At 34.8% G+C, this 24,281-nt stretch overlaps 1 protein-coding gene across 2 annotated transcripts in view; it reads left to right on the top strand.

Annotated features, from left to right (window-relative positions):
- PAWR (pro-apoptotic WT1 regulator) overlaps window positions 1-21,310 on the top strand; it is a 102,069-nt gene extending 80,759 nt beyond the window's left edge. For both annotated transcript variants that reach the window (XM_060025302.1, XM_060025301.1), the window contains 3 exons: window positions 14,602-14,749; window positions 16,351-16,455; window positions 18,646-21,310. In XM_060025302.1, coding sequence (XP_059881285.1) covers window positions 14,602-14,749; window positions 16,351-16,455; window positions 18,646-18,732 — 340 coding nt within the window. In that variant the 3' untranslated portion in view covers window positions 18,733-21,310. The remainder of the gene's footprint in view (window positions 1-14,601; window positions 14,750-16,350; window positions 16,456-18,645) is intronic.
- Window positions 21,311-24,281: the final 2,971 nt, after the last annotated feature.

The following is a 24,281-nucleotide window of genomic DNA, read 5'->3' as shown; positions in this document are numbered from 1 at the left end:
CTAAGTTGTTATATAGATAAAACTCAATGTTTAACTTTTTTAAAAATAAATAAATTTATTTATTTTTGGCCATGTTGGGTCTTCGTTTCAGTGTGTGGGCTTCTCATTGCGGTGGCTTCTCTTGTTGCAGAGTGTGGGCTCTAGGTGCGTGGGCTTCAGTAGTTGTGGCGCAAGGGCTTAGCTGCTCCATGGCGTGTGGGATCTTCCTAGGCCCAGGCTCGAACCCGTGTCCCCTGCATTGGCAGGTGGATTCTTAACCACTGTGGCACCAGGGAAGTCCCAGTGTTTACCTTTTAAAAGAGATAAGAAGGCCAAGGTAATCAACAATTGACTAAGTAGGTCTGATATGTTTGCCACTGCTGCTGCTTTTATTTTCATTTCTGAGTAATTTTGATGTAGCTATAATGAAACTTGTGCTTGGTTATTTTTACTTAACATGAATAGTTTAAACTGGAAAGACTCTTTTTTCTTTTGCTAGCAAGCATTGCCAATCAAATAGCTTTGATTTGGCCTATTTCCAGGCCACATTTTCAAACCAAAAGAGTTTTTATCATCAGTTTTTGGTTTGGGGAATAAAAATAAACTTCAGTAACTTACCAAGTTTGCTGTATCATTCATACATATTTAATCCTTATTAAATTATAAACCTTAAATTATAATTGGCACTTTTCAGATTTGCATTCTTTAGGTAGAATCATTAGGGGAATAATTTACAAATCCTCATCAAAAGCTTTATTTACATATTGTGTTAAATTAGGTAGAAAATTGATTTCACATGATGTATGTTTTTATTTTTAAGCTTTTTTTATTGGAGTATAATTGCTTTACAATGTTGTATAAGTTTCTGCTGTACAGTGAAGTTAGTTAGCTATATGTATACATATATCCCCTCCCTCTTGGATCTCCCTCCCTTCCCCATCCCACCCATTTTTTAGACCATTATTTTACTTGTGACCTGTTCATATACTTGTTACTTCTTTTATTTTCATAGCCTAAAGCACATGGTTTGTTACTTTTTAGCTCTCAAAGGTTTAGCCATGTTTAATACTGTTATAAAACAAACAACAACAATTTTTTTTTAAAGTTTCTAGTCATTATTCATGGACTCATAGCAACTCGTAGTTGAACACACACCAAATAAAAACAAGCACAAAATCTAGATCTGAAATTATCAATTCCTTATCTAGAGGAATTTGTTACATTGTATATCAACAGTTCATTACTTTCATTAATCTGTCAGCAAGTTGTAGCAAAGACTGGAGAATGTATGTTATTTGGAGAAGGGTATCTGCTGATTAATGGTGGTGAAAAAAGGAGGAATGGGCTAAAGGATAGAAATTTGGCATTATATGTTAGAAAATATTTTCAGCAAACCAAATAACTTATGATATATATACGACTAGACAAACTGAAAAAGTCATTAGAGGGTACAAGCCACCCACAAGACTAGTTTGTGTGCTCTTGTAAATTATGGATTAAATATTAATTTTTTTCTTACAAATATCAAGGATGTACTTTTTAAGCATTGAGTTTGTTAAGCAGTCACTGTAGTTGAGCTCTATTTTATTGAATCAACTCCTGTTTACCTAGAACGTCTCTTAACATATTCACTGAACTCCTTTTTAAAACATGTTTAAATAACTTTGGATAATTATTTGGAGGGGGGAGTCTTGAAATTTCTGAAACTCAAGGTTTAAGAAGGATGGATCAGTGGTTATGTATTTTTGGGTTTTTTTTTTCCCCCAATGTGTAATTTTCTTAGTGGAATGTTTACTTGGTTAAGTTTATAGTGATTTCTTTAGGATAATTCATTATACTTAACACACCAGAAATGAACAAGTATGATAGCCCCTAACTGGAAAAACTTAAATTTCTAACAGTGAGATAGGTTATAAGCTATAGCATATTAATATAAAGTTACAATACAGGCATTAAACTGATTCTTTAGAAAACCGTTAATTATAGGAATTAATAATTATAGGAAAATTATTACCTATTTATGTTAAATGGAGAGAGGGAAAGCATATTACAAAGAGTATGATATAAAACAACATCTATCATAATATATATGTGTTCTTAACTTGAACTCTATTGATGAGCTGCTAAAATTCTATATAAAAGAATATCATGGTTATCTGGGAGAAGAGCTATATTTTTCATCAGATTTTCAAAGAGATCCGCAATACAAAAAGGTTATGAACTACTAATATATTGTAGAATATAACAGCCGTTATCTCTGGGTTGGTGGAGTTACTGGAGATATTGATTCATGTTATCTGTTTCCCACAGTGAATATGTATCACAATTTTAATAAAGAGTCTGAGAGATGATTTTGATCTTTAGTTGTTGCTGTGTGTGTGTGTGTGTGTGTGTGTGTGTGTGTGTGTGTGTGTGTGTGTGTGTGTGTGTGTGTGTGTGTGTGTGTGTGTGTGTGTGTGTGTGTGTAAAGGGAGAAGAGAGAGAAGACCTACCCAGAGTGAGGGACTGTTTGGGACAGTGGTGGTGGAATTGAATAAGGTAGTGAAACATTAAAAATATGGAGACCAGTCATGTACTTCTTGGTTATTTAGTAATTCCCCAACTTACCTAATACTTCTAAGTATTTGGTATCCATTCTAAAACTAGGATTTTACTCATGGGTCTTGTATTTCTTCTAATTGCTAAGGTTTAAAATATCTATTTTAGTGGGAAATTCCTTTAGCTGTAATCTCATAATGCTGCCAATCTTGTTCTCGTGATAGTTTTATCCCCCAACACAACACCTTCTAGTCTTTCCACAGAAAATATGAAAATTCCCAGAGGGGAAAATTTCGGTAAATGGTGGTATTTATCTTTGATGATACTGTTTATTCTTTTTCCTTTTCTGCACATTATGGTTAATACTTTGTAGCTAAGGGCAGAGGGGGATTCTTTTTGGAATTGTATTGGTTAGAGATTTGTGTTAACATTCCTGAATAGAACGTTACAATCTTTTTGGAGTTAATAAAACAATCTTTTATTCTGGGTATTTTGCGCTGTACATATCCAGCCCTCAAAAATAGGTTAAAAACTTTCTGTTTTTATTTATTATTTTTTATTTTTTTGCGGTATGCGGGCCTCTCACTGTTGTGGCCTCTTCCATTGCGGAGCACAGGCTCCGGACGCGCAGGCTCAGTGGCCATGGCTCACGGGCCCAGCCTCTCCGTGGCATGTGGGATCTTCCCGGACCGGGGCATGAACCCGTGTGCCCTGCATCGGCAGGCGGACTCTCAACCACTGCGCCACCAGGGAAGCCCCTGTTTTTAAAATAAACAGAGCTAAATTTGGCAATAAGATCAGTTAACACAGTTATTCACAATTATGACAGTGTTCTTTACAAACCTAATACCTAATGGGGATAAATCACTGATTATGTTTTTCAGTAATAATTATTCCTTGTTTTGAGTTTGTATGATATTATCACTTGTGTATTGACAGGCCTAATAGGAAGGATTTTTAAAATTGTTAATAGGTTAAACTTTTTGAAAGGCTGTTTTAAGCTTGTACATCAAGCAAACAAACATATTAAGGGATATCCACATTTTTAGGTTTTCGTTTATAGTTGTCAGCGTTGTGGTTTCTACTTGAATAATCTGTGGTTGATGCAGATAAGTGGACTTCTTTTTAAGTGAAAAGAGGTCCTTTAAAATGATTCTAATGCTCTTTTATAACATGATAGATAATGGCTTTGGTGATACCTTACCCTCTTGATTTTCTTCCTGCCACTTTGCCAGTATTTCCCAGTTTTTATTTGTAGTTCTTCCTTTCCTGTACTTACTCTTTATGTGTTGATGTTACTCAGCTCTTTGTCTTAGACTATTCTCTTTTTGTTCTGTGTATTTGTTCTAGAAATTTCTTTCACTCTGGTGACTTTGGTTACTGTATATACCTACGTTGATGATTTTAAATCATTAGCTCTATATCTGTATAACCAACAACTTTCAAATGTCTACTTTTAGATATCTTAGAAGCATCTTAAACTCAGCATGTTCAAAAGTAAACTTGTGAAACTTAGTGGATTTCAGTAGTTGGTATCAAAATACATTCTTGCTCAAGTCAGAAATCTGGACATTGCTTTTGACTCTTCCTTCCTTCTTCCTTCCTTCCTTCCTTCCTTCCTTCCTTCCTTCCTTCCTTCCTTCCTCCCTCCCTCCCTCCCTCCCTCCCTCCCTCCCTCCCTCCTTTCTTCCTTTCCTTTCCTTTCCTTTCCTTTCCTTTCCTTTCCTTTCCTTTCCTTTCCTTTCCTCCCCTCCCCTCCCCTCCCCTCCCCTCCCCTCCCCTCCCCTCGCCTCCCCTCCCCTCCCCTCCCCTCCCCTCCCCTTTCTTCACAACCTCACTTAAATTCAGTCATTGTAGCTCCAGTGCCAACCCACCAATCTAGGACACCATCATCTCTTTTTTAAAATAAATAAATAAATAATATATAAATATAATATATATATTTATTTATAAATTTAATTAATTAATTAATTTTTGGCTACGTTAGGTTTTTTGTTGCTGCGTGTGGACTTTTTCTATTTGTGGTGAGCAGGGGCTACTCTTCGTTGTGGTGCCCGGGCTTCTCATTGTGGTGGCTTCTATTGTTGCAGAGCACAGGCTCTAGGTGTGTGGCTTCAGTAGTTGTGGTGCACGGGCTTAGTTGCTCTGCGGCATGTGGGATCTTCCCAGACCAAGGATCGAACCCTTGCTCCCTGCATTGGCAGGTGGATTCTTAACCAGTGCACCACCAGGGAAGTCCAGGGACACCATCATCTCTTACATAGATGATTACAATACCCTTCAAACTGGTGTCGCTGCCTTCAGTTTTGCTCATTTCCAGTGCATTTTATTAAAATGATTCTGTCACTTTCCCTGCTTTAATGACTTCCTATTACCTTTAAATGAGTCTAAACTGGTCTCCAAGGCAGGGTGATGCACAAGATAATGTTAGGATGCAGGAGGGAAATATTAGATCTTCTGTTTGTATTTACCTTTTAATCTAAAAGACAGTAAGACATTTACAGTCATCCCTTGATATTCACGGAGCGGGGATTGGGTCCAGGACCCTGAGGATACCAAAATTTGTGGATGCTCAAGTCTCTTGTATAAAATGGTGTATTTGTATATAATCTATGCACATCCTCTTGTATACTTAAATTATCTCTAGAATGCTTATAGTACCTAATACAGTGTGAGTGCTATATAAATATGTTTGGCTTTTTGGAAATTTCTAGCATTTTTCCCCCCTGAATATTTTCAATGTGGGTTGGTTCAGTCTGTGGATGTGGAACCCACAGATTCGTAGGGCCCACTGTATACTTAATAGCTAGCACTATGTACTTGTTATTTATTCCCTTGTTCTATGTATCAGATGATTATTTAGTATTTGAGGTGTTTTGAGGAAAGTTTGTTCACTTTCTAAATGTTGCACAATAGTGTAATTTGAATGGTTAGATGGATTTATGAATTATTATGTTGTTTAACTAATACAAAATGGATAGGTCGGGGGAATTTAAGGAGAATATAAAAATAAGTATATAAACGCAAAGGTGATCATGTGGTGTTCAGTTGGCAAGATACACAAAATCAGATCTGTTCTTATAAATTAGAAAAAAATTTTGATGCTTGCTTTGGAGTTTTAAGTGAAAATTTAAAAAACTTTAAATTCTTCCTGTGAGACATCTCTTTCTGCTGTTACAGACATTAAAAATCAAATATGCATAGAACTACACCTTCAAATCTCTATATATCACAAAGAGTTAAAATAAGTTCCTCAGAAGTGAAGCATATTCAAATTATACTTTCATTAAAAATACTATAGTCGGGCTTCCCTGGTGGCGCAGTGGTTGAGAGTCCGCCTGCCGATTCAGGAGACACGGGTTCTTGCCCCGGTCTGGGAAGATCCCACATGCCGCGGAGCGGCTGGGCCCGTGAGCCATGGCCGCTGAGCCTGCACATCCGGAGCCTGTGCTCTGTAACGGAAGAGGCCACAAGAGTGAGAGGCCCGCGTACCCAAAAAAAAAAAAAAAATACTATAGTCAATTTTTGTGAAAACAAAAAAATTTGTATCATAAATAATTAAAATGTATATTTAGGGACTTCCCTGGTGGTACAGTGGTTAAGAATCCACCTGCCAATGCAGGGAACACGGGTTTCATCCCTGGTCCGGGAAGATCCCACATGCCATGGAGCAACTAAGCCCATGCTCCACAGCTACTGAGCCTGCCCTTTAGAGCCCACGAGCCACAACTACTGAGCCTGTGCACCACAACTACTGAGCCTGTGCACCACAACTACTGAAGCCTGCCCGCCTAGAGCCTGTGCTCCACAACAAGAGAAGCCACTGCAGTGAGAAGCCCGCGCACCGCAACGAAGAGTAGCTCCCATTCACCGCAACTAGAGAAAGCCTGCGCACAGCAACAAAGACCCAACGCAGTCAAAAGAAAAAAGATGTACATTTAAAATCTTTTCACCCCTTTATGTTATATTTTTAGTGATACAGATAATATTTTAACAATATCACATTATAAATCATATTATTTGATTTACATATGTTTGTATAATAAAGTATATATGAATATGTAATATATAACCAAACATAATGATATTGTAAATCGATTATAAAGATAGTAGGTAAATATACATACCAATGTGTATGTAATGAATAAATTTGGAGACCATTAGTTGAAATTCTTCATAAAAGAGCTTTCAGGTCTCCTGCTTGCTTTTCCAGTGTCATATCTTGCTTTCAGGTCTCCTGCTTGCTTTTCCAGTGTCATATCTTATCACCCTTATATTTACCTTTCATGCTTTAGCCATATTGGATTTTTCTGTTTCTCAAAGGGCCACGTACTCTTTGTTTCTAGATATTTACACATTCTTATTCCTCTTTTAAGTCTGAGTTTAAACATTCTTTAGCATAATGCTGCTCAAAGTGTGGTCCTTGAACTGTTTGTAGGTAATCCATGACAAGGTAAGAATAAAACTTGAGAGTAAATGTTTAGAAGCCTGAATTGCATTTTAACATTGTCATCATCACACCTAAGTGCATGATAAGCAGAATCCTTTCAGAACAGGATATCGACTAGTTCAGGTGCTGTGGTACGTACGTGATTTTTTTTAATTTAAGTTTTTAGAGCAAAATTGAGGGAAAGGTACAGAGATTTCCCATATAAACCTGTCCCCACACACGGATAGCCTCCCCATTGTCAACATTCCTCAATAGGGAGGCCCATTTGTTACAACTGATGAACTTACACTGACACATCATAACCACCCAAAGTCCATAGTTTACATTATGGTTCACTCTTGGTGTTGCACATTTTGTGAGTTTGGACAAATGTATAATGACATGTATCCATCACTATGGTAGCATTTTAGTCTCTCGTCTTTTTATTCTCTCCATAGTTTTGCCTTTTCCACAATGTCATATAACTGAAACCATACAGTATATAGCCTTCTCAGATTGGCTTCTTTCACTTAGTAATATGCATTTAAGTTTCCTTCATATCATTTCATGGCTTGATAGCTTATTTCTTTTTAGTGCTGAATAATATTCCATTTTCTGTAGTTTATTTGTGTATTCACCTGGAAAGGACATCGTGGTTGCTCCCAAGTTTTGGCAATTGTGAATAAAACTGCTATAAACACCCACGTGCAGGTTTTTGGGTAGACATATGTTTTCAGCTCCTTTAGGTCAATACCAAGGAGCATGATTGGCGGTAAGAGTATATTTAGTTTTATAAGAAACCACGAAACTGTCACTGAAGCGGCTGTACCATTTTACGTTCCCACCAGCAGTGAATAAGGGTTCGTGTTACTCCACATCTTCACCAGCATTGATCCTGATTTTAGCCATTTTAATATGTGTACAGTGGTATCTCATTTTAGTTTGTATTTCCCTGATGATATATGATATGGAGCATCTTCTCATATGCTTATCTGCCATCTGTATATCTTCTTTGCTGAGGTGTCTATTACGTTCTTTGGCCTATTTTTCAATCGGGTGGTTTGTTATTGTTGAGTTGTAGAATTCTTTGTATATTTTGGATAACAGTTCTTTACCAGATGTGTCTTTTGTAAATATTTTCTCCCAGCCTGGCTTGTCTTCTTGTTCTCTTAACATTGTCTTTCACAGAGCAGAAATTTTTAATTTTAATGAATCCAGCTATCAGTTTCTTTCATGGATTGTGCCTTTGGTGTTTTATCTAAGAAGTCATCAGCATATCCAGGGACTTTTACATTTTCTCCTATGTTAGTTATCTTCTAGGAAATTTTGTAGTTTTGCATTTTTCATTTAGGTCCGTGATCCATTTTGAAGTAACTTTTGTGAAGGGTATACAGTCTTTGCCTTATTTTTCATTTTTTGCATGCGGATGTCCAGTTGTTCCAGCATCATTTGTTGAAAAGACTGTTTTGTTCCATTGTATTGCCTTTGCTTCTTTGACAGAGATCACTTGTGGGTTATTTATGTGAGTCTCTTTCTGCTTCCATTGCTGTTCCATTGCTCTATTTGTCTCTTCTTTCACGAGTGTTGCACTGCTTGATTACTGTAGCTTTATAGTAAGCCTTGAAGTTGGGTAGTGTTAGCCCTCCAACATTGTTCATTAATATTGTGTTGGCTATTCTGGATCTTGCCTCTCCATGTAAACTTTAGAATTAGTTTGTCAATAGCCACAAAATAATTTGCTAAGATTTTGATTCGGCTTTCATCGAGCCAGTAGATAGTGGGAAATCAAAGTTGGGAAGAAGTGACATCTTGCCAATATTGACTCTTCCTATCCATTAACAGGGATTATTTCTCTATTTAGTTCTTCTTTGGTATCTTTCATTCGAGTTTTGTTGTTTTCCTCACGTAGATGTTGTATATATTTAATTAGATTTATACCTAAGTATCTCATTTTGGAGAGAGCTAATGTAAATGTATTGTGTTTTTAATTTCAAATTCCGCTTGTTCAGTGCTGGCGTGTAGGAAAGGGATTGACTTTTGTATGTTAACCTTGTATCTTGCAACCTTGCTATAATTGCTTATTAGTTCCAGGAATTTTTTGGTGTGGATTCTTTCACATTTTCTCCATAGATGATCTTATCATTTGTGAACAAAGACAGTTTTATTTCTTCCTTCCCAGCCTGTATTACTTTTATTTCCTTTTCTTGTCTTATTGCATTACCTAGGACTTCCAGTAAGATGCTGAAAAGGAATAGTGGGGGGGGGGGGACATTCTTGCCTTCTCCTGATCTTAGCAGGAAAGCTTTTGAGTGTCTTACCATTTCATATGATGTAGGTTTTTTGTAGTTATTCTTTATCAAGTCAAGGAAGTTCCCGTCTGTGCTTAGTTTGTCCAGTTTTTATCATGAATAGATGTTCGATTTTATCAAATGCTTTTTCTGAATTTATGGGTGATCATGTGATTTTCTTTAGCCTGTTACTGTGATAGATTACATTAATTGATTTTTTTTTAAACTGTTGAACCAGGCTTGAATAAATCCCACTTGATTTTGGTGTATAATTCTTTTTATACATTCTCGAATTTGATTTGCAAATATTTTGTTGAGGATTTTTGCATCAATGTTCATGAGACATCTTAGTGTTTAGTTTTCTTTTCTTGCGATATCTTTGGTTTTGGTATTAGGGTAATGCTGGCCTCATAAAATGAGTTAGGAAATATTTCCTCTGCTTTTATCTTCTGGAAGAGATTCTCTCTTTTTCTTAGTTAGCTTGGCTAGAGGCCTATTGCTTATATTGATATTTTCAAGGAAATAGCTTTTGGTTTCATTGATTATTCTGTGTTGGTTTCCTGTTTTCAATTTCATTCATTTCTGCTCTGGTTCTTGTTATTCTTTTATTCTGCTTACTTTGGATTTAATTTGCTCTTTCTTTTCTAGTTTCCTAAGGTAAAAACTTAGACTATTCATTTTAAATCTATCTTCTTTTCTAATATATGCGTTCATTGCTATAAATTTCCCTCTAAGCACTGCTTTTACTGCATTCCACAAGTTATAAGTTGTGGGTTCGTTTTCGTTTTGTTCAAAATATTTTAAAATTTCTCTTGAGATTTCTTCTTTGACCTACGTGTTATTTAGGAGTGCACTGTTTAATCTGCATGTTATTTTGGGGCTGTTACTGGTTCTAGTCTAATTCTGTTGTGGCCTAAGAGCAGACATTATATGGTTTCTGTTCTTATAAATTTGTGAAAGTGTGTTTTACGGCTCAGAATATGGTTTATCTTGGTTAGTATACCATGCAAGCTAGAGAAGAATGTGTATTCTGCTCTACCTGTGTTATTTTTATGTTAGTCATTTGTAACCCAAAATGTGTAAGAATTGAAGAAGGATTTATTTACCTTAAAAATCATGTGTTAAATTTAATCAGGCATATTCTTGTTTCATAAGTAAAATAATTAAAAAGTAAATATATAATAAATCAAAATAAAAACAAAAAACCTTTTTTATTCTTTTCAATTTCTGCTTTTGTTAGTATTACCTAAATCTAGGAAGTAAAATTTTTTTTTTTTGCGGTACGCGGGCCTCTTACTGTTGTGGCCTCTCCCATTGCGGAGCACAGGCTCCGGATGCGCAGGCTCAGTGGCCATGGCTCACGGGCCTAGCTGCTCCGTGGCATGTGGGATCTTCCCGGACTGGGGCATGAGCCCGTGTCCCCTGCATCGACAGACGGACTCTCAACCACTGCGCCACCAGGGAAGCCCTAAAATTTATATTCTTTATTTTCAATCTTAATTTACTTATGATAAAGGAAGCTTTCCTAGATTATTTTTTTAATAAAAAAAGATACATCTTTTCTGAATGTGACAGTAATACTAAACCAAATGATGATGATGGAAGTAATTTCAAAGAGGTACAGACCAAAAGAGTTTGTACTAGTTCTGTTGGGAAGTATCCTCCCTCCTATATTGAGTTCAATTTTTAGCCATTATTGATGGGAAGTGCTAAAACCACAGTGGGTTATTTGCAGTGATGTACTGGCTGCTAAAACAATAAAACCATCAAAATTTAAGTGGCATTTACATGCATGACATAATTATATTCACAACCACAAATGCCTTATTTGAAAGAAGAACTATTACAGTTAAGCTGACAGAAGAGATCTTCAGGATTTCGTATATATTCAGGATTTCATTAGTATTTTGTGAGTTTCTTTTACAGTCTGACTTCAGGTTGCTAACATTAAAAAACTACACACAAATGACAAGACAAAGATGTTCGCTGGAAGGTGTTGGATGAATCTGTAGCAAAGAAGGTAGTTCATGTAATATTTCCCAGCAACACCCATAGCTTGGTATATTTAGGGACAGTTTTAGTCATACAGAAGACCAACTCTTAGACAAATCAGGATAGCAAAGGAATTTTTCTTACAATATGATCAGCACATTGATTTTGCTCACATGACAGTAATGTGAAGGAAGAATTTATTTTTCAGCTTCCTTGCTGACAAACACAGCTTGTCTGAGATATATAAAACTTTGAAGAGTTACCAAGTCAACAAATGTGGTTTGGTGTTTTGCTTTGCTTTGCAGGAGTATGTTCTGATTATTATATAGACAGTGACAGGGAAAAAATGTTGAAACTTGTGCCAGAATGTAAATCAACTTCCTGCTTGTTTCATTGAGAAAGTCTTGTTATGTCGGCTGAACTAAGTAGTGTACTTGGTATATCAACTAAATTAACAGTTCGCTAAAAGTGTGAATTACTTAAACACTAATACATTAAATTTGAGGTTTTAAAACAACTAAATGATAGTTTGGAAGCTGAGCCAATCAGCTGTTACGATATGCTGAGGTATACAATAATTTTTAAAGGGAAATTTTCAGGCAAAGTATTTGACCTTTGGCATGAACACTTCATGTTTTTACAAGATAAAAAATCAGGTTTTGTAAATCAGCTATACTTCATTTTTTTTTAAAAAGAAACTAGTTTAGTCCCCAGCTTTTAAAATATGTGAATTAAGGTTATTTGTCTGATAGCATCATTGTTTTTTAAAAAATGATCTTAATTAGCCTTTCATGCAAGAAAGAAATATCAAATGTTTTCAGTGTTACATAAGGTCAAAGGACAAAAATGAAAGTTAGAAATTTTGGGGAAAAGATTCTTCAAATTGTTATGATGGGTTCCACAATTTATCAGTAAGTAGGTGATGATTTTAATATTGCACTGTTGCAAAATGTTATAAGCATATACCTTACAAATTTGATAAGACTTTGAATTTTATTTTCCATCAAAAGAAAACCCATGCATAGGAAATTAATAGATCAAGAATCTATTATTTTTCATCAAAAGTTATTATAGATTTAACTATACTTTTGATGGATAAATTTTTGGAACTGGCTACCAATAAAGAATTGAGGACAAATTTTGAAAAATGTCATTTTCTGCATATTGGGTAAAAGTTAAAACTGAATATCCTGAGCTTGCTAAAATTGCTTCAAAGTCTCTTCCCCTGTTTTGGTCAATATACATCTGTGAAACTAATTTCTCTGTTGTGAGTGCTACTAAAACAAATCATAGAGGTAGTTTAGATATACCTTACCCCTTGTGATCAGCATTGTCATCAGTCCAAGCTAGATTCGGTAGATTAGCAAGAATGATGCCAGCCTCCAAAAGAGCCCCCAGGAAGCTCTACCTCCTGGTATTTTCACCTTGTGTAATCCCCTTCCACATTCAACATGGGGTTGATGTGATAGTATGTCACTTCTGAGTTTAGGTCATAACAGAGACTGCAGTGTCTGTCTTGGTTGTTGTGTCGCTTTCTCTCTGGAAGCCAGCTGCCTTGTCGTGCACAGCCCAGTAGAGAGGCCCTCATACTGAGGAATTGAGGCTTTTGGCCAACAACCAGTGAGAAACTGATGAGGCCTTTTACCATCAGCTCAGTGAGGCAAACTCTCCAGTCCAGACAAGGCTTCAGATGACTGTAGCCCTGACCAACATCTTGACTAAAACCTCATAAGAGACCCTGAATCATGAACACCCAGCTAATCTGCTTCCAGATTCCTGACCAACAGAAATTGTCAGATAATAACTGTGTTATTTTAAGCCACTAAGTTTTGGCATATTTTTTTATGCAGTAATAGATAACTAATGCAAAAGCAAGAAGCAAGCTTATTTGTTATATTAAAAACTTTAAATATTGACATATGCTATTAGTTCAGAATGTGTGAATTGGTGTTTAATATGAAGAATGGCTATTTCAGTGATAACTTTTGGTTAAATAAGAATTATGAAATGACAAAAGTTGCTAGTGCGATAACTCTTTTCTATAATTGCCTATATGCATACTTCCAATGAAAATTCTGCAGTTTTATGTAATTCTTTTCTTTTTTGTTTATCCTGTTTTTGAAATATAATTTTATGGGTCTGAATCTAATAAAACATTTAGGCTTGTATTTTGTATGGCCTTTTTTACTTTTATTTTTCCAGTTCATTTTTGTTTGATCTTACAAAAGTATTGGTCCATGGGGACTTCCCTGGTGGTACAGTGGTTAAGAATCCGCCTGCTAATGCAGGGGACACGGGTTTGAGCCCTGGTCTGGGAAGATCCCACATGCCGCGGAACAACTGCTGTGTGCCACAACTACTGAGCCTGTGCTCTAGAGCCCACAAGCCACAACTACTGAGCTCGTGTGCTGCAGTTACTGAAGCCTGTGTGCCTAGAGCCTGTGCTCCGCCACAAGAGAAGCCACTTCAATGAGAAGCCCGTGCACCACAATGAAGAGTAGCCCCTGCTTGATGCGACTAGAGAAAGCCTGTGTGCAGCAGTGAAGACCCAGCACAGCCAAAAAAAAAAAAAGTGTTTGTCCATGATGTAATGGAATTTAAAAATAAAAGGAGAAAGAAAGTGGTTCTTCACTACAGATAGGCTACATTAGGTCCACTGTCATAGTTCTCAGAGTACCTTACACTTACCTTATTGTGATAGTTGTCTTGCTTTATTGTCGTTGGTTATATTCCTATTACACTGAAAGCTCTATGAAAGTCAGTCCATGTTTGCACATCTGTGTTTCCTGTTCCATCTTCAGTACTCATAACAGTGTCTGGTACTTAGCAGCTACTCAGTAGATACTGGTCAAAAGAATTAATTTAAAAAAAATTTTTTTATCGTGTTGGAATAATGATTAACTTCCATAATTATAAATAAGTTGGCTATTATAACCATGTGTCCTCAGGGGAATGATAATTGTTTAGGGTGAACAGAAAATACTCTTGGCACTCTTCTTGCTGAATATTAGGTATCTTTAAAAATTTGGGGGGCTTCCCTGGTGGCACAGTGGTTGAGAATCTGCCTACTAATGCAGGGGACACGGGTTGGAGCCCTGGTCTGGGAGGATCCCACATGCCCCGGAGCAACTAGGCCCGTGAGCCACAACTACTGAGCCTGTGCATCTGGAGCCTGTGCTCCGCAACAAGAGAGGCCGCAATAGTGAAAGGCCCGCGCATCACGATGAAGAGTGGCCCCTGCTTGCCACAACTAGAGAAAGCCCTCGCACAGAAACGAAGACCCAACACAGCAAAAATAAATTAATTAATTAATAAATTCCTACCCCCAACATCTAAAAAAAAAAAAAAATTTTTGTATCTTTTTTATTTCCATAGCACAACCACTGCCTCTGAAGAAGATGTCTCAAGTAGATTTTCCCGAACAGATAGAAGTGGGTTCAGCAGGTATAACAGGGATGCAAATGCTTCAGGTAATTTGGTCTCAAGTAGCACATTGGAAAAGAAAATTGAAGATCTTGAAAAGGTATGAATTACAAATTATTTAAGATTTATGAAATTAATATACCATTGGGATCCCTTTTTCACTTTCATAGCAGCACAGAGAAAAATGTGTAAGGAAGAGACAGTGACAAAAAAGGGAAAAGAATGAGGGGCACTAATGGAAGATAACCAGTAGTGTTAATCGGTACTTCCATGTGTAGTCAAATAAAAGCTTTGAATCACTCTTAATTATATATTTTCTAGATGCATAATGGCTAAGCATTTTCTGATTTCCTTAATACTTTTCTGTCCAGTTCTGTTGATGTTAAAACTTTTAGAAATGGAGCCAGCTCTTGAATTGGTTAATATTTAATGGATACTCTCATTTTGCCAAGTGTTATCTTTAATATATTGAAAACAATCTTTGCCTTTGAAATGGTTAGAAGTCTCTGCTAGCAGTATGTACTACTGTGTGTTTATTATATTATCTGTACAGATTGTAGACTTTCTTCTGGGTTGTGAGGTAGAGCCTAGAGCCACTGTGGTGTTTGAAACAATTTTAAGGATAAACCTGTTTAGGAGTATCTTTGAGAACATCTCAAATGAATATTGGCATTAATTTATTAACCATGGAGTCTCAACTTTGTTCTGTAAACATTAAATCCCTAAAATTGATAATGGTGCTGAATTACTTTCTGATTGTTGAAAATGTGTTTTATTTTGCTGAACTGAAACTATTCCTTGTGATATAAAAATTGTTTTAAGTAGAGATTGAATTTTAAAAATTGTTTCTTTTTATAATATTATGATTATTGTTAGTTCACATTCGAACTTTAACCCTAGTTTCTGTGAGTTTAAATTAAAAACTTTAAGGAATACATAGTATAATAGTTTTCAAGGGGGTTCTTCAGAAGGGCTTTTAAAGTTCCACAAGAGTTTGGATTGAGTTCCTAGCAGTTGGCAGCAGCTGATTAATGAGGCCGGCTGGCTGCTTTCCTCTGAGGGTGAGTAAGAAAGAAGCCAAATTCTATGTGAGACCTTTCAGTTCTGCTTCACTTTTGCCCCCAAGGTGGCTGACCCAGCGTAAAGTCCAGGCTTCTGATAAGATTTCTTTGGAAAAGGTGTTGCATTGTTTAAAGAAAAAAAAAGTTTAAAAACCAGTAATCATTTTCAGTTCCTTCATTTTATCCATTGTCAGTTAACTGGCAGAGCCAGAAGTAAAATGGAGGATCATTATTTTTCTGTTTAGAGTTTTCCATAGAGCCATCTCCTTTTCTTGAACTTTGTATTTTTTATTAAAATTTTGAATTTTCTTCAACAGGGTATTGGTCATTAAATGTTAAGGTATTTTATTACTAATGGTGGTGATCAACTAAAGAGCTAAAGTCATTGAGTATTGGTATTTGTTAAAAACTTGGGTAAACATAGATTTAATCAGAAGTATATTTTACAACTCCTGTATTCCTCTCATTCTCTGGTTCTTTTCTGGGATGGGGTCCTCCTTTCCTTACCAAGTGACTTAAGAAATTCATTGGAAATCTTCATGTATCTAAGGTACTTCACCAGACTTAGCAGATGTATGCTATTTAAGATTATAAACAACTTGTTACTTCCCAATTAATACTTTGTAATTATATCTACCAGGAAGTGGTAAGAGAAAGACAAGAAAACTTAAGACTTGTGAGACTAATGCAAGATAAAGAGGAAATGATTGGAAAACTCAAAGAAGAAATTGATTTGTTAAATCGAGTGAGTATTCACATATTTCAGTTTAATGGTTTCCTTTTTTTCTGTCAACTGGATGAAAATACATAAATATGAAGAAATTATTTAATTTTATTAAATAATAATATGAACTAAATAGTTCATTCTTTTGTTAATGCAATAGTAATTTGTGGTAGCCAGAACTGTCATTTCATTCCATAAACTGATTTCCTCTGGCCAGTTACCAGTCAGTTGTATTTACTTAATATTGTTGTTTTGGGGATGGACCAGTGAATGGATTTGTTCTGTGTTTTGTTAGAGTCTGGAGGTAAGAGGCAGCTTGGTCAGCACCACACATAAAATGGTACTGGTACAGAGTTGCCCCAGTGAAGAACTAAAATTGCTACTGTCTTGCCATAAGAAACTCCATATGTCCTTGTCTTTGTGGTATTTTCACCACTTTTTTTTCTTCAGTTATACATATGCATCCCCAGCTTTAGGTTTAGCCTAAACCTAAGGTCTCTCTTTTTTTTTTTCTCTTTCAGCCCTAGAATTTACTCCCTGCTTAAGAAGCAGGTATTAATGCTAGGCCATACTTAGGTAATGGTAATGAGGAGAGATTTCATAGTTTCCCTTTTTCGAAGGCTTTACATAAGATGGAGGAAAGAAATAAATTTGCTTCAGGGAAAAACGGAACAAATTCCTAATCCAATCTTAACTCTTAATTCTAAAAGAAGGGAAAATAGAAAGCTTCATTATGTGCAGACTTATTCTAATACAGCTCTCCAGCATTAACTGCAGGGTGTGGATGAGGACACTGAAACTCAGAGTTTAACTTGCTCAAGGTCATATGTAGTAATCACATAGTTATCTGCTGAGCCAGTATTTGACCCTCAGGTATTCAATAGTTTTAATTCTAAGTAAGCTCTTCCATTCTTATAGACTGCCTTTCATCTTGGTTTGGAACACGGGCATTCCTCTTTTGGTTCTAGAATATGATTCAATAAAATCTGTAAATATTTTTATGTCTATGATGTATTCGCATTGTCTTAGTCAGTGTGTTCATTAAAAAGAATAAAAAAAACACCTGCCCTTACAGAGTTTGTAATCTAGTAAATGATATGTGAATGTATTTTATTATTTAATTCTAAATCTTAGGTAGGTCTCAGTTGTAGTGATTTTAGGAATCCCGTATCTTTATTATTGTTAGTTTCAACAAATTAGTTTCCTAATATCATTAATTTAGTTTGTGAGTAAATACAAATTCTGTGTTTGAACATTTAAAACTCATTTACCTAATTGTTCAAAGACAGTATACTAAATGTTTCAGAATTTTGCTATCCAGTAGTACACTTAGAATTCAAATTGATTTCTCCAAGTTTAGTATTTTGAATTGCAAGGATAAATCTATAAATGTTTTCTTTTCCAACCATCAGTAAATAGTCTACCTTGAAATAGTCTTTCTTCAAACTAAAACTTATAGTGGATTGCCTTTGTATTTACCAACTGGTGTTTATATGGTACTAAGATTAATATAAGGAACATAGAGCTAGAATCAGATAACTTTAAAGCACCTAGTTTAGTGGCTTTCGCATTTTTTTAAGCTCTAAACCTTTCCCTTAAACAAAATATCATGGAGAAGCCTAACATAAATTGAACCAGATCAACTCTGTAAGCCCCAGACCTCCTTTTCTGTATACCTCAGTTCTATCACCTCCCCAAATTCTCCCCCTGCAACATGCATACTTTGTCAAAGATCACCAAGGTGGTAGGGGTACATCTAGAACTTGTACCTGGATCTTTTTGATGCCTAATTTGACACAGGGTTGCAATCCAAGGCCCCAAACCTCACATTGACTGCATATGTATTTAGCTCTTAGTTTGGGGAAGGAGGGATTTGTTTTTAACTAAAAACTTAAATTATTTATAGTGATTAAAAATTGGAAGATTCACAATAAAGAATTCTGATTTCTGGCTTCTCTTTAAAAACTGAAAGATCTGGCAGGAGCTGGCCTGCATTATCATGATACCAGTGAGGAGTCTAAGTAGTGGATGCTGCCTTTAGGTGGGGCATATTCCTTCCAAAGTTGTTTTCAGAACTAGCCCTCGTTTGCAGACTAATTGCTTGTATGAATTATCTTTGAATGTATATTTTTGAAATTTTTTTTATCACCTTCAGAATACTTTTAAGTGTTTTAAAAACTTACGTATTATTTTCCTTTTTGTTTCCTTAAGGACCTAGATGACATAGAAGATGAAAATGAACAACTAAAGCAGGAGAATAAAACTCTTTTGAAAGTTGTTGGGCAGCTAACAAGGTAGAAGATTCAAGGCTCAGTGTGGAAAAATATTTTAAAACTACTGATTGAATGTTTTGGGCGCTAGGACAGTATTCCTATGCTGTAATACATTAAACTAACTAAGTATGTATATTTATTTCTAGAAAACAGTGGATGTTTATTTTCAAAATATTTCTTTTTCATTATCAGTTTCAAAAAGTATCAACCTTTTAGTTCACAAATAAGTAACATCTTTTAGTTATTAAACTGGTAGGTTATGCCTCTTTCGGTTTTGTGTGGTATTCAAATAACATATGGTTTAAAGTCACAACCATCTGAATATATTTCATCTATGGTAGTGCATTTTCTCCCTAAAAGAATATACATAGTCTTTGTTTACATGAATTCAAATACTTTTTAGGGAGTTACCTGCAAATGCCTTATTACTGATGTGTGCAACCTTTTATATGTTGATGATTTACTCCTAAAGGTCTTTATCTACTGTCATTTGTTCTCTCAACTTATTCTAAGCAATTTAGAGGAACATAGAGTCACACTCTTTTGTATAACAGTCATCTTTAAAAAAGGAAAGCTATTATAAAAAGTCAGTTAATATCATATACTAGTTGGCTAAATATAAAATTTAAGAGAATACTTGAATTATGCTATAGTAAATTAAAATGTACTATTTTGTATTCAAATATTGAAATAAATTTAAAATCACTTTGACTTCAGAAAAACATACAATTGTAATTTTAATGTAAAATTTCTTATGTAGGTACTACTTTTTTTTTTATTATTATTCCAAGGTTTATAAGTGAACATGGGGTATTTTAAAAGTTGTTTATTCATCAAGCCTAGAGAGTGTATACAATTTCAGTGTAGAAGGAAAAAAAAATCCATATTTTTAATTATCATATGCATTAAAATCAAAACCAAAATATTTATCCACATTTAAAACATTTGTACTTACTGTAACAAAACAGTATGTAAACAGAAATAATACTGAAATACTTTGCTTAATTTCTAACTTGGAGGATAACACTGTGACACAGTTGTTCCCATATGAGAGAATTATTCCCCTACCTCAAATTTAAGGGATTTTCTTCCTAACATTGGATTTATAAAAACAATTATTTTGAAGAATTATACAAATTTTCTCTTTTATTAAGTAACAATAATGTTTAGAATTATTTTATATTATTACATTCTCATGTTGAGTAAGGAAACCTTCTCCTTTAAAATACATTAAGAAATATCTGTCTGAAGTTGAATCTCAAACAGTCTACTGGTACCCTTTTATCCAATTAATGTATGTAAATGGCTTGAACATAGTAAAAACCCATTTTGGGTACCCTACTGACTCTTTTCCTTTTACGTGCTAAGCCACTTCATTATTCACTGTTAGAAAAATAGGGAAGGTGAGACAGTTGGGAAAAAATGCAGAGTAAATGATAAATATCAATGTTGAATACTAAAACTCTGCAATAATCTAGATCGTGCCCTCTCCCCTCCCCCATGCCCCCAATTCAGAAGTTTCAACCTTGACTAATCATCAGAATCATTTGGGTTGCTTAAAAAGAATTCTTGGGTTATAGCTTCTAGATAGGTTTAGGTTGAGACCCTGGATAGAATTTTTAAAGCTCAACATCTAATGATTCTGTTCATAACTTAGATTTGGAAACAGCTACCCTTGCCTCTTTCCTCCTATATCTTCCATTGAAAACCCTGAAATTAACATAATTTTAGCTATTAGCATTTTTTCACCATTTAGTTTATTTAATAATTAACTTGGTCACTGGAGAACTTCACATATGTCCATATATATATTTAGCAAAAAGTTCAATGTTAGATTACCAAACTTGATAAAGTTGTAGAATTACTGCATAAGGGCATCCTTTTTGGAGAATAGTCCCAGCATGGGAACAGTGATCTGCTGCCCACATGTCAAAGTGGTATGCCAGGCTCAGTCACCATCTTTGGGGGTGAAGTCCTCATCTCCCTTTGTTTACCCTTAGGCGTATGGCAGAAATATCGGTGTTGCCTAGCTTCCCATCCATACTTTGGATGTTGTGAAAATGGTGTTAGTATCCAGCCTTAAAATGTATTTGTGTACTCGTTTTTCAATAAGAGAAGTATTTTGACTTTTCTGTTTAATCCATTTGGAAGTAAAGGAATATTTCATTTCCCCCTTTAAAATTATGCCAGGTATTAATGCTTTTAAAGACCAAGCTGTTTTAAAGTTTTTCCTTTATTTCAGTTTATCAGGAGCATTTCCAACAATGATCTTTTACATAACGGTACCTATGCAGGAGCCTGGCAACTTAGGCAAAGCAGTTCATTTGCAGTCCTCCCTCCTGTCCTTAAAATGTATATTTATATCACATATAGATTTTTACACTGAATATTGAAAAATAAAGTAGGATCTGCTACAGTTTCCCTTTAAATTTTATAAAAAGCACGAGATTTTAAAAACGTTACTTAAATACATGTGCATGACCTTAAAAAACTTGGCTATTGTCAATAAAGTGCTAGTATTTGTGAAATTATTAGTCCCGTTCAGAAATAATATTTCTTATATCTCTTGGGAATTTGTGGCATAATAAAGCATATCCAAAGTTCTAATGTGTTTATGATATTATTTTCAAAACAGTAAGTTTATCATCTTTAAAATGAATGTGACTCTCCTCCTTGATTTCTGACATGCATAAACTTGGGAATTACTGTAGTAATATCTGTTTCATCTTTCTAGAATTGTTACTAATTTTATTGCACTATAGTTACCTTTAGAGAGGAAGAGGAAGGCTTTAGGGTGTGTATTTCTAAGGGAATTTATTAAATATAGTAGATTAACATTGTAATACTTGCTCAAGTAGTTTATAACAGAAGGTTAAGTATCAGGAGCAGATATCTGAAACAATGTGTTTTTAAAAATAACTTTCTAGTTGCAGTAGAAAGCAATGTATTCTTAAGGTAAAAAACCTACCTCAGTTACATGTGGTTTCTGTTTTCTGGATTACTCTGGATTTTTATAATTAGAAATTAAAATGCAAGTTTTTGAGTCCACTAATACTTTGTGGAAAATAATGCAAGTCAATGTAGTAGCACGTCCGTATGTTCAACACCAAAAGACAAAATAGGAAGGACCTTGGGTTTGATGATTAATCTGATGTCCTACACAGTATTCACATGTATAGTGATAGTTATCTTTCATCTTTTTTGTAGTTCTTTGATCTTGACTCAGTACCTAGTAAGTTCATGCAATGTTGGCACTTATTTAATAACTATTCATAATGTTGTTAATAACAACATCATAATGTTGTTAATAATAATTAACAACATTAACAACATCATAATGTTGTTAATAATAATAAGCATATATTTTCATCTTATAATACGAAAAACCGAACACCAGCTTATCACTGGGGAGAATATATTAAGTGAGAAGGAACTAACATTCAGGAATCAGAACTTTAAAATAACATGTTAAAGTCAGTGGTAAATGTTCTCTTATTATATCTAAACCATTCCTAATATGTAACAGTAAACTTGACTTCTTTTGCATTGGAACTATGCTCTCATAAATAAAGGACATCCCATTGATTAGGATTGTAACTTGTACGACTTATCTGAGAACTAGTGACACTTTTGTTGTTTCAATAAACTGAAAACATAGTACTAATAAGACAAACATTTTGCTCATCAGGTCCATCAACAAAGGTACTTCCCCCCATCCTGTTATGTTTTCTCATTGATGTATAGAAGTTGGTCGTTTCATTCTCAGTGTAGACTTGAATCATAGTCCAAGAAAACCTGAGCCCACGTTGTTTTTTTAGTTTACTTAGCTAGAATCTCACAGCATATTAAAGTCATATCCCCATCCTACCCCCCCAAAATAATTATATGTGAGAAAAATATGGTTGAGGGGGTTATGTTAAATTTTCATACTTATTCTTTCAGCAAGTATTTATTAGTCAACTGGGTATACAATTCTAGATATTACAGAAGTTTCCAAAAAATGGACATGGACCAGCCCTTCTATCTAGCATTGTACAATCTGTATAGTGTGTGTCAGTGCTATCTTAAGAGTGCTATATCTTAAGTAGCATTAGCCAGTCTAATCTGAATAGTTCATTCAAAAGTATTCTTTTTGTATTTATTATCCAGCCATTGTATTTTAGGTCTGGTTAATAGGTACTGTTTAATTTGCTGCAGCATTTACTGAGTGGTGGATGAAAGACCTGATGCATTTTGGGAAGTATCTTACCATGTTTCTTTAAGATAATTATGTATTATGAAAAGAACATTTTAAAGGCATTTGTAGCAGTGGTGAAGTAAAAAGAATTCAGTTTATGTCAGATACACCAAACTGTTAATGGTATTCAAATGTAATTTTAAGTTAGTTTTTCTGTATACATTATTGATTACTGGTTTGTTTTAGGTATTTAAGTCTAATAAACAGTTCACATATTGGCAGTCACTTTGGTAATAATAGAATGTTAGTGATGATCACTTGATGGACATTTATTACATGCCTGTTTTGTTTTGTTTTGTTTCCCCCTCTGGATACCTAATAGATGTATATTACCTTTTTTTGGTGAACTTGTTTCTTGAAAGTTTTGACTGTGCTATTCAGGGTTTTTATTATTATGCTTTTCTGCTAAATTTAAGTATCAGATGTCTGCTGTTACCAGTAAAGACCATATGAAAGCTAAAATTACTGTTTTGTTGAAAAATCAGCTAATTCAGGTAATGCAAATTTGTAGAGAAACATGTGGATCATTTATTGATCACATTAGTATTGTGTAGACAGCTTTCATAATTCCCATTGCATAGGTTTTCACTGGGGTAGTCAACGTGATATAGATTCACTTTTAATATGCTTTGCATGTAAAGTAATAAATACTCAATAAAAAGTAAATTTTTGTTTAATTTTTAACACTGGTTAATTATTTTTTTCCTTCCTGTACTATCGGTGAAACCCTGACCATGAGTTTTATTTTCGAAGTTAAAGGACAATGTTAATATTCTCATTATGTGCCTCTTACTGAAACAGTATGCAGTACTTTAAAATCTTTATTAGTATATTATTGTAGAAGGAATTGTATTTTACAAAACAAAAATATGGTATTGATAAGATCTGAATACATTCGTGGTGGGGCTTTTTGAATGAGGAAGTGTACATGTTCAACCTGACTAAAAATTTTAATTGTTTTTGTGTTTTGAAACTGCACAAATAATTTCTTAATCCAAAATTTGCTCTGTCATCCACTAAATCTGATGATGGTCAAAGAATTTCAGGTCCCTCATACTTAGAAAAGATAGGTAGAGGTCTGGGAATGTAAAAATCCAGTCTGTGTTTTTTTAGTAAATGGTTTACATAACCTCTTGCCTAATGTGTCATTCTTCATACACCTGCACAGGCTAATCAGTCTTCTTTACTTCTAGAACTCTAAATCTTCTCAGTAATGTCATACATGTCTAACAAGTGAACAAGCATCTTTCAGTCAGACTGTTTAGATAAAGTCTCAAGTCATTATGTAAGAATGTACTCCATTTGCAAGTTTATTGAAAAAATTTGCAAGGTCTCCT

Source organism: Delphinus delphis, chromosome 11 (genome assembly GCF_949987515.2).
Source record: "Delphinus delphis chromosome 11, mDelDel1.2, whole genome shotgun sequence".
In the NCBI taxonomy this organism is placed as follows: Eukaryota; Metazoa; Chordata; class Mammalia; order Artiodactyla; family Delphinidae; genus Delphinus; species Delphinus delphis.
Note: the sequence above shows the minus strand (reverse complement) of the source record. Positions and strands in the feature narration are given on the sequence as shown.